This window comes from Manis javanica, chromosome 10, assembly GCF_040802235.1.
Source record: "Manis javanica isolate MJ-LG chromosome 10, MJ_LKY, whole genome shotgun sequence".
NCBI classification, from domain to species: domain Eukaryota; kingdom Metazoa; phylum Chordata; class Mammalia; order Pholidota; family Manidae; genus Manis; species Manis javanica.
In genome coordinates, this window is record NC_133165.1 from 23,198,221 (window position 1) to 23,209,358 (window position 11,138).

An 11,138-nucleotide genomic window follows, 5' to 3' on the forward strand; every position below is an offset into this window, starting at 1 on the left:
CTCTTCCAAGTCTGTGCAGTCTCTGGTGACAGAACAGCTATGGTCCAACTATGTGCCCAGCACAGCCACAGAACCTACCCAGAGTGGCTGCTTGCAGCCCTTTACCCACCAAACCCCCAGGCCAATCTTGGAAAGCTGAGAGTCACATTTCATGCCATCTTTCAGACATGGCAGCTGGGGCCAGGGGTTAAATGTTCCAGCCAAGGGCATATGAGCACATGACAGTCACAGGGCTGGGATCTGAGACAGGGCTTCAGGCCCCGCCCACCACCAGGTTATCAGGAGCTGGGGCGCCACCAGCAGACGCACCCCTCAGATGACTGTGCTCCCAGTGCCAACAGGAGGCACCAGAGGAGCAGGGCAGAGAGCAGTGGGGTACAGGCCACACAGAGGCCAGCTCAGGTGTGACCCTGAGGCAGGACCCTTTCTCAAGGACCTCTTCAGCCCTGCAGTTTCTAGGCTGTCTGGAGATGGACACGTGTGAGCAGAGACGCTAGCTAGAGTTACACAGCTCTAAGTAATTCAGAGAGCGTCCCTGCAGCGACAAAGGTCCAGGACAACCAGAAAGGCTGCGGAGCCACCTGCAGGGGACGCTGACTGGGCTGTGCCCCACCTCCTCAGATTGCTCCCACCGCCTCCTCTCTCCACTGCTCTCAGTCTCCTGTGTCTACATGCTTCACTGCTGACCTCCAGAACTCCCCCAGGAGCCAAGGAGCTGCTCCTTCAGTCTCACTCTGCTCCCACCCCCTCCCAAGAGTCACAGGGACAAGGCTACAGTTGTCACTTGCTCCCGTCACAGGTCAAGAGAGTGGGAGCTGCTTTAAGGCCCGACACTCGCCCCAATCTGCTAACTCTGCTAAGCAGTCCTCCGTGGCAGCTGCGAGGGGAGGCAGACCTTCAGGCAGGGGACCCACCTCCTTGTGCCCTGGGATCTGAGAGTTGACGAAGGCCCCGAGGATGTGGGAGGTGAGGGGCAGGTAGGCGTGCACCAGCTGCATCTCCTGGTGCAGGCAGTACAGGGAGAAGCAGTTCCGCAGCTCCATCGTCTGAATCGCGTTCTCCTGCTGCACAGAAAGCACCCTTGCACCTGGCCCGCTAGAAGGGCAGGAGCGCACAGCGCCTGAGCCGGGGCTCGAGCCTCTCCTGCGTGTAACCACTGAGGCACAGTGCAGCCCACGCAGCTCAGCCAGAGGTGCCAAGGGAGGAGGGGACCCCCGTGGTGGCCTGTGCCCCCGCACTGTTTTGACCAGCTATCGCTTACATGTGTGCCACATTCTGGAAGCTCATTAAGCCAACAGGGACTGCCGGGAAGTCCTGCTGGGGGCCCAGCGGGCCAGGCAGAAAGGCTCTGCAAGTCTCCCACCCTTGCACCCCTGCACCCTGCCACACCCACCTCCACAATGTGGATCTCCAGCTGCTCCACGTCCTTGGGCTCACAGCTCTGCACGGCAGCGTGCATCATTTGCCTCTTCATCAGGCTGTACTTGTGCAGGGCCCGCTGGTGCCTGTGTAGCATGCCCTTCTCATGCCGCTCACACAGGTCCTGTGGGAGAGGGGGCGCTTGGTGCCCTCAGCCTCCAGCCTCAGGGACCACAGTCAGCAGTGCCACCTCCCTGCAGGAGGGCCGGAATGCAGATGGCAAGGGGGCACCATAGAGGCAACACTAATGCTGGGTGCCCGCCCTCAGAAACTACCCCAAGCAGGCAGGCAGGCCAGGGTCCAGCCACAGGGGGCACGGTGCAAACCAGTGCCACACACAAACCCTGTGCAAAACAGGCTCTGTTTAGTGGTGCCGTGAGCAAGGAGCACGAGCCGCCCCAGGCAGGTGGGAATGGGAACACTGCCCACCAGACCACCCACCAGGGTCACCCCAGCAGCAGGAGGACCACGTGCCTCCAAAGGCAGCAGCACTGGCATTTCCCCAGGGGCCCCAGGAATCATCCCAACTAGAAAGAAATCTTGTGAGAAATACTAGCCCCAGAACCAGGGGCTGAGATGTTCCAGACTACCTGCCACCACAGCACTCAACAAAGAAATTCCCTCTGGAACACTCTGCACAGCACTGAGCTAGCTCTCCCGGAGCTCAGCACGCAGGAGTCACAGGCACTGCAACTGGCACACCAGTGGTTAGAAGGCCACCTGCAGCAGCGGAGGTCCAACTGCCCATGGGAAGAGGCAGCTCGCTTCTCCAGGCAGCCCCACATGCTTGTCCACGGCCAGGATGCCCCCACACTGACATGACACACACACACCCCTGGACACACTTGCTCAGACACACACATGGCCATGCTCATGTTCATTGTCCTTCTCAGACATACCCAGACACGCTCACAAGGACACACTCATGTTCACTCTTGACTCGCTCAGACATACCCACACACTCTCAGACATACTCATACACATATACTCATACACGCTCACATGCTGACACACTCACACACACCCAGATGCTCTACACAGGCTTGCACCCCATCTCTGTTCTCAGATCCAGGGAAGCTAGAGGCCCATCTGTCCACCTGTTGGGCCGCACGCAGCCCAGAGCCCACCACAGGGAGCAGAAGGCCTACAGTCCCTCCATGGCCGGCTTCTCAGGTCTTTCTCCACCCCCTGGAGTCACACCCCTCCAAGGTCACAGGACCCTTCTCAAAAGCTCTGTCCCTGACCACAGAGCAGCTGAGACTCACCTTATAGGACTGGAGCAAATCCAAGAAGAGGTTCAGTTTCTCCACCACATTGTTCTCCTCCTGTTTGCCCTGGGAGACGGGGTTTACCCTACACTGAGACCTGGCCAGGCACCCCCTCACAGGCCAGGAAGACCCTTCCCCAGGCACACACACACCCCTGGACACACTCAGACATACCCACAGACATGCTCACATTCAGCTCTGCCAGCTCTGCAGAGGCACACCCTTCCCACACGGCAGCCCAGCCAACACCAGGTGGAGAGCAAGGGCCTGAGTCCCATCCACCTGCCCGCTGCACTCACTGTCCAACATCATGTCCTCCCAGCATTCCAAGCCATGTCCCTATCTTCCCAGCATGCGCCTTTCCTGCACACTCCTTCCTGGCATGCACGGGAAGAGCGGGCACCTCAAATGCCCTCCCCCAGCAGCTTTTCCATGTGAGCTTTGAGGGATGCTGAGAAAGGGAGTAAATGGGAGGGGAGGCAGGGCGGCCTCAGTGGAGGGAAAAGGAGCCCAGGGCGAGGAGAGGCGGGGGCTTCTGAAGCCTCAAGCTGAGACAAGCAACCAGAGCTGGGTTAGCTGATTCGGGCCAGAGAGGCACCCAGTTCTGGCTCTCACGCAGGCCTCCACACCTGGACCACATGGTGTACCTAGGCAAACTGACGGGTGAGCCACAGAGCTCATTTCCAAAGCACAGAGACCCATGGAGGCCTGGAGGGCAGCCCTGGAAGAATGGGTGTCCCTGATAACAGCAGGGAGCCCGGCATCCTGGGGCATGAGTACGACTGAATGCCCTCGGCCTGGGCGTTCGGTCATACTTTGCTCCAAGCACAGACAGGCCACCGTATGCATGGCCTGCCCAGCACCGATGCTCAGAGAACCAGTTGGATGGGGACACAAGCACTGGGTTGCGGGCCCTGGGACCCCTGGATCCACTGAGCACAAAGGCTGCAGGTCCCTGAATTGCACACACACAGCCAAGGTTCCATCCAGTAAGGTTTCTGGGAAGTAACGGCCTGTCACAAGTTTTTAAAACTTACCAGGTGGCCACAGGCGCCCTGTTTGTTCCTGACGGCAGGGCAGGGGCATGGAGGCTCCCTACCTCCAGTCCACAGCAGGGACTCAGGGGACCCTCCTGGTCATTTCATTTGTCACCAAGTCCCATTCTTGGCCCAACGAGAGATCCTGAACACCAATGCCTGTGCCTTTACAGGAAGTACACATCCTGTCACCGTGGCCATGACAGCCACCAGGAGTCCCACTTGTGTACCCAGGTCTCCTAACAGGCCGGAAACAGTAAAGCTGAGGACGTGAGTGGGGTTAGGGAACCAGCCCTCGCTGTCTGGGCTGCATGAGTGACGTGCTACAGCTGCGCAGCGAGCGGGGTTAGGGAACCAGCCATTGCTGTTCTGGCTGCGAGTGCCACACTGAGACTGTGCGAATCCAAGTCCTGAGCGGTCATCTGTCTCCTCCAATTTCCTATTCAAACTCTTAATTTCACTTCAACATGGAAACCATCGAGGACAGTGAGGAATATTCTGGAAACAGTACCTCTCCAGACCTTAAATTTCAGAGCCACATTCATGAGACAGCAGAGAATCCCAGAGCGGGGAAGTCCAAGCCACAAACATGTCGCCCACATGGGAAGCCTGGCCTTCCCTCCCTCCTCAAAGCAGAAACACAGCACCCATGCCTGACTCAGAAAAGACTGGAAATGACCTCGATCGGGATTCCCCACCCTACACTCCACAAGGCCCCACTGTTGAAGAGGCAGCCATGTGGACCGAGGGCCCTGTTACCAGGGCAGCTTCATTTTTGTTTCACAGACAATGTTTCTGATGAGCTCTGAGTAAGGGTCAACAGGTCACATAAAAAGTTTATAACAATCGAGCCCCACCCCTTGCTTTTAATTGGTGGGTGTAACAGACCTGGGGACCAAAGTAACCTGAACAGGGGCCTGAGAGGCCCCAGCAGGCACAGAGCAGGCTGCCCAGAGCTCACCTGCCAGGCCACGACCCCAACACAACGTTCATGGTCCTCCCCACCGTGGACGTGTGGGCGCTTCACAGACCTGGAGATGGACTGGATCCCAGAGATGTGAACCCCGCCCCACACTCAGTTTCTAAAGGAACACACAGGCACCAGGCCTGGAGGAGGAAAACCCAGGACTTCCCATACACGCCACAAGATCGGATTCCCTCCTCAGAATGTGGAGGCGTGCTGGATGCCCAAGCACCCCTCCTCAGGTGCAGAGTCCCCCAGTTCCAAACTCAGCAGACCTGCTGCTGTCACTGAGGCCTCTGACCTGCTTCTAAGGAGTTCCAGGTCTCAGGTAGGCAGCGAGGCTTTCACAACTACATGGATTTAATTTATTATTTACTAGCAGCCTGAAGACCACTTCCCCAAAAACTAGGCAGCACCTCTCACCCTCCAAGTCATGTAACAGGTTCAGAGCATAAAAGCACCCAGACACCCCTGTCCCTTTGGCAGTAAACACTGGTATCTTCAAATTCACCAACGACTACAGGGTGCAGCCTTCCACAGAAAGCACCTGTGTGTACAGGAGCATTTCCTGAGGGCATCAGGGGTGAGAGAGGGAGCCTCTTGGGGTGCAGGAACTTAGCTGTTTTTCTGATGAGTTATCAAAGGACCAAGGACAGCAAATGGGGACATCTGGTCCACTCGGATATCCTGGTGTAAGTCCAGGACACACTTTCAAGAACAGATTGTATCTTCTACTCTCAGCCGAGTCAACTCCCAAGAGTTTTCTTGTCATGAGAACCACCTTGAGTGTATAAATGGGCAGCAAGAAGAACCGATGGGGACGTGCAGTCTGGCCCAAGACAGCTCTCCACACACTTAAGACTCAGAGCCCTGAGAAGCGTCTGAGGAGGAGATGCTCCATGTCCAGGCACAGACTGTCCTCTGGGGCGGGTGCCACCAGGACAAACTCACTCACCTGCTGCACAGCCCTGTCAGCGAGCAGTGCAAATTCAACAGACAGGCCCTTCAGCACCTGCTTAAGGGACGCCCATGTGCTACTGCTGAGAGGGGCCCAGGAGGGGAGCGGGGTTGTGTCAGATCCCAGAGCACTAGGGAAAACAAGACACGGGGAGAGACACTCAAGGCCTTGAAGCCCCCAGGGCAGCCTGCACACCTCCTGACCCAGCCCCTTGTGATCAGGTGGGACCTCAGCCCCCCTCCCCAGGTGACTGTGCACACAAGCATGTTGAGAAGGTGGAGTCCCGCCTGGAGGTCTTGCCTCCCCCAGTGCAGAGGAAGCAAGAGCAGCCATGGCGTCCTCTCCCCACTCCGTGGGTCAAATGAATTGTTTAGTCTAATCCGGACAATGGGGACCATGTGCTGTGAGATGCGAGCAAGCACTCGGGTGTGGAGGAATCCACACTCCTTTGCCTAAATTCTCCACCTTTTTCTTCCAAATATGATCTCCCATTTCCCCAAACTGCTTCTTCCCACTCTGGAGTGAAACAGGCCAGAATGAGGGTCATGATGGCAAACGTACTCTGCTCCAAGCTGCCACCCAAGTCTGACCATCCCTTCCCCCAACCAGCCCCTGCAGAACCGAACAGGGTCCCTGCCTTAATTCCTTCCCAAATATGAGAAGGTCAGCAGCATTGTCGATGGCCCTTGACGCAATCTGCTCAGCCCGATCGCGGAGCTTGTAAACTGAGTCTGGATGTCAGCCGGCAGGAAGTCCTGACAGGTGAGGAGGGAGAGACTGCGTTACCACACGTGGCGTGATGTGCTCAGTGAAGACGAGAAGCCAGGGCTGGAACGCCTCCCTCTGCTGGGCACGTCAGTGAGCCTGGTCACGTAGGAGCCGACCGGCGAGCCCACTGCCCCTCCTGCAGGGCTGCACTGCACCTCCCTTTTCGTGGGTGACCCCGGGGAGGACGCTGCCCTGGGATTCTGGGGAAGGAGGGCTGGTGGCAGAATCCATTCAGTAAATGCTGGCTGAGGTCCCTGTTCTGGGCATGGGTGGTTCCCTTGGGATCTGGCAGGGAGGGCACAGGGAGGCTCAGTACTGCTGGTACCCACAGGGCCAAACTCCCAGCTGAGCTGGGCATGGGGATCCTGGCCCTCCACAGTGGTCAGCAGCCCCTGCCATCCAGACCAGCATGGGAGGCGTCTGGGGCCTATGACTGGTGCCGAGGGGCCTACAGTGGGGCAGAGCAGGCAGGGGGAGCACCCAGCTGGGCCCCGAGAGCTCTGTCAGGAGCCGGCCTAGGCCCATCCCCACAAAATACCAGGTTCACAATGACAGGCAAGTGTTCAGGTGCCTTCTGCAGAGTGTAATCCTCAGCGTGGTCATGGGGTGCCCATGCATTTACCCACTTTGTCCCCTGGCCGGCTGAAGCCACGTCACCCACAGCCCTGCCCCACCCCCCTGGTCACCTTGGAGGCCGCGCACTGCAGCAGTCATAGTGCTCTGTGGGCACCGCCAGGTGGGTGCTCACCATGGTGCATTTGGTGAATCTTGCCCCAGGCCCCTCAACTCTTCTCAACTCACACTGAAGGGACGGACCCACAGGACCCCGGCCCTCAACTCACCGATTCCAGCCTGCTGGCAGGTGTCATAACACAGGCAGCTCTGGGTGACTGCTGCGAAGGGGCGATGGAGCCCAGCTCCCACAGGGGCCCGACCCTGCCTCCAGCCCACCCCTGCCCACAGTCCCTCCCCTGCAGTGTCTGGTGCCCAGACCAGGGTAGGAGAGGAGGGCCTGCTCCCAGAAGATGGTTGGCACCCCCAGGATGGGAATCATGATGGATAACCCTGAGAAGCAGCGTCACGGACCTGCCATGGCCTAGACGTAGAGGCAGAGGGTAGATGAGAGCGAGACCTCCGCTCGCCTGTGCAGGACGCCCTGGTGCAGTGCTGGAGGTGCTGTCCTGGGACAGGGCCGGGCACAGATGCCTGCTCAGCACCCCTGCGGGGGGCCCCTCTCTCATCAGCCCAGAGTGGCAGTGGTGTCCAGGACCTGCAGGTCTGGGACCGGCTCCTCTGATCACACAGACCGAGGATGGCCGCCCTGCTCTGCACCTGCGCTGGACCCAGCGGCCCTGCAGAGCCCAAACTTCTCTCCCCTCATATGTTAGTTTTGACGGGGTAAACAACCGCGCTTTGAAAATCGCATGTTTTTTTGTGATTGCTTCTAATTGGTTGGTTTAACATTTGAAATCTGATTTAATTCCAACTCAATTTTCCTCACCATGGGGTCAGGCTCAGAGCTGGGGATTGTTACTGAAGTGACCATCTCTAACAGCAGGGACCGGGGAGCACGCATCCCTGGTCCCTGGGCACCACAGCCCATGTCCTGGCCCAGGGGGCAGCACACTGAGGAAGGGCAGCTGCAGGGATGTGACCCCACTCCAGACTTCAGGCTCCCAGTGGGTGGGAGGCTGGGCTGCGGCAGCCTAGCCAGACCCATATGCAAGCTGACCAGGGGCACTGGGCCTCGCAGGGCCTGGGTGCAGCCTAGGCAGGCCATTTCTAAGAGCCCCTTGCAGGTGATGGGAGGTCCGATGGGACGGGCTCCTGTGCGGGGACAGCCTCCTGGCCTGCCTGCTGTCTCGTGGTGAGGTGACACACAAGACGAGGCAACTGCTGGTGGTCTCGACTGGAACAGGTGAGCAGTGTGGCTGGCAGCCTGGTCCTCAACCCTCCCGGACAAGTGCCCCCCTCCAAGCCTGTTTCCCCTTGTGCAGAACAGGGACAGCATCCAGCTCAGAGCCCTCTGAGTGGACAGGAGAAGGGAACCCTGAGCTGAAAACGGGGGCTGGTGTGAGAACTCAGCCAAAGCAGACCTTGCTAAAGGGCTCTCAGATGTGAGCCGGCCTCCCAGGCCCCCCCTACCCATCCCCAGACAAGCCAGCTGGAGAGGTGTGACTGTCTCCAAGATTTTCTGTGCCTCAGAAAGCCCGATGTACAGCTGTCCTGGGTGCCCACCAGAACTCCCAGGGGCAGGCCGCCCCCAGCACCGTGGATGCTGGGGACCACCCCATGCACTGTGGGGGGCGGACCAGCATTCCCGGCCTCCACCACTTGATTCCAGCCACGCTGTCCCAGCCACGCTGCCCCAGCCAGGGCACCAAGGAGCCTCTCAGCAGTGCCACCATCCCTGGGAGGGAGCCTTCTTACCACACCCTGTCTGAGGGAGTTTGGCCAGGCCCACCCCAAAGCTAAGAGCTGGATGTTTTGCCAGACAGCTCTGGATCTGCAGGACAGCCTGCGCTTCTGGGCTTTGCCTCTCCAGCTGTGTGGGTTCTTGGTCTTTCTGAATGGCAGCAACACTTGCTGTGGGATGAAGTGAACGCCACTGCTCTGCAGGCCCTGCTGACATGAGGAGCAGGCCCACGCCAGTTTCCAAGCGGCAGTCAGCAACAAGGCACTGCCTGCCAAGTCTGCTGTTTACTAAATGTTTTTCTTTAAATCAGCTATTCTTATTAACTTAAACTTGGCTTAAAAAGAAGCTCTAAGGCAATCCTGAGAAGGAAGAATAAAGCAGGGGGCATCTTGCTTCCCAACTTCAATCAAGACAATTTGGTACTGGCACAAGAACAGAGCCAAAGACCAGTGGAACAGAATAAAGAGTCCAGATATTAACCCAAACATATATGGTCAATTAATATATGATAAAGGAACCATGGACATACAATGGGGAAATGACAGCATCTTCAACAGCTTGTATTGGCAAAACTGAACAGCTACATGTAAGAGAATGAAACTGAATCATTGTCTAACCCCATACACAAAAGTAAATTTGAAATAGATCAAAGACCTGAATGTAAGTCATGAAACCATAAAACTCTTAGAAAAAAACATAGGCAAAAATCTCTTGGACATAAACATGAGTGGCTTCTTCATGAGCATATCTCTCTGGGCAAGGGAAACAAAAGCAAAAATGAAGAAGTGGGACTATATCAAGCTGAAAAGCTTCTGTACAGCAAAGGACACCACCAATAGAACAAAAAGGCATCCTACAGTATGGGAGAATATATTCATAAATGACAGATCCGATAAAGGGTTGACATCCAAGATATATAAAGAGCTCACGCACATCAACAAACAAAAAGCAAATAATCCAATGAAAAAATGGGCAGACGAGCTGAACAGACAGTTCTCCAAAGAAGAAATTCAGATGGCCAACAGACACATGAAAGATGCTCCATATCGCTAGTCAACAGAGAAATGTAAAGTAAAACCACAATGAGATACCACCTCACACCAGTAAGGATCGCCACCATGCAAAAGACAAACAACAACAAATGTTGGCGAGGTTGTGGAGAAACTGAAACCCTCCTACACTGCTGGTGGGAATGTAAACTAGTTAAACCATTGTGGAAAGCAGTATGGAGGTTCCTCAAAAAACTCAAAATAGAAATACCATTTGACCCAGGAATTCCACTTCTAGGAATTTGCCCTAAGAATGCAGCAGCCCAGTTTGAAAAAGACAGATGCACCCCTATGTTTATTGCAGCACTATTTACAACAGCTAAGAAATGGAAGCAGCCTAAGTGTCCATCAGTAGATGAATGGATAAAGAAGATGTGGTACATATACACAATGGAATATTATTCAGCCATAAGAAGAAAACAAATCCTACCATTTGCAACAACATGGATGGAGCTAGAGGGTATTATGCTCAGTGAAATAAGCCAGGCAGAGAAAGACAAGTACCAAATGATTTCACTCATCTGTGGAGTATAAGAACAAAGCAAAAACTGAAGGAACAAAACAGCAGCAGAATCACAGAACCCAAGAATGGACTAACAGTTACCAAAGGGAAAGGGACTGGGAAGGACAGGTGGGAAGGGAGGGATAAGGTGGGGGAAAAAGAAAGGGGGCATTACAATTAGCATGTATAATGTAGCGGGGAGCATGGGGAGGGCTGTGCAACACAGAGAAGACAAGTAGTGATTCTACAGCATCTTACTACGCTGATAGACAGTGACTGTGATGGGGTATGTGGGGGGGACTTGGTGATGGGAAGAGTCTAGAAAACGTAATGTTCCTCATGTAACTGTAGATGAATGATACCAAAAAAAAAAAAAAAAGAAGCTCTGTACCACGCAACACAAAAACAAACGCTGCTTGCTCAAAGAATCCAACAGAAACAAGACAGTGGCACTGAGCCCTCGCCTCCTGCTTGAGGCGGGCTGAACCGGGGCCCGTCTGTGGTGGGGCAGGGATCAGCTGCGCTGTGGGGCAGCCCCATTATTCTGGGGCTACAATGCTCAGAATGGATTCTGGCTGAGACAGAAAGTGCCTCAAATCGCCCAAGGGCCATGAAGGCAGCTCCCCAGCAGGGGAGGCATTATGGGCAGTGCTGGGCCCAAAGGTGCCCACTGTCACCACAATGGGTGTCACAGAGCCCAGGCTGCTATTGGAAGTGACGAGCATGGCTGACTGGCTGCAGACGAGGAAGGGAGAAA

General features: G+C 55.9%; 1 protein-coding gene across 1 annotated transcript; it reads right to left on the bottom strand.

Annotated features, from left to right (window-relative positions):
- Positions 1-800: 800 nt before the first annotated feature.
- Positions 801-7,165, bottom strand: LOC140843072 (sorting nexin-8-like). The gene is made up of 7 exons (XM_073214255.1): positions 7,101-7,165; positions 6,744-6,862; positions 6,284-6,377; positions 5,644-5,776; positions 2,685-2,753; positions 1,394-1,543; positions 801-1,064 (listed from the first exon to the last, which is right to left on the bottom strand). Exons 1-7 carry the CDS (start codon positions 7,163-7,165, stop codon positions 801-803), a joined length of 894 nt encoding a protein of 297 aa, XP_073070356.1.
- Positions 7,166-11,138: the final 3,973 nt, after the last annotated feature.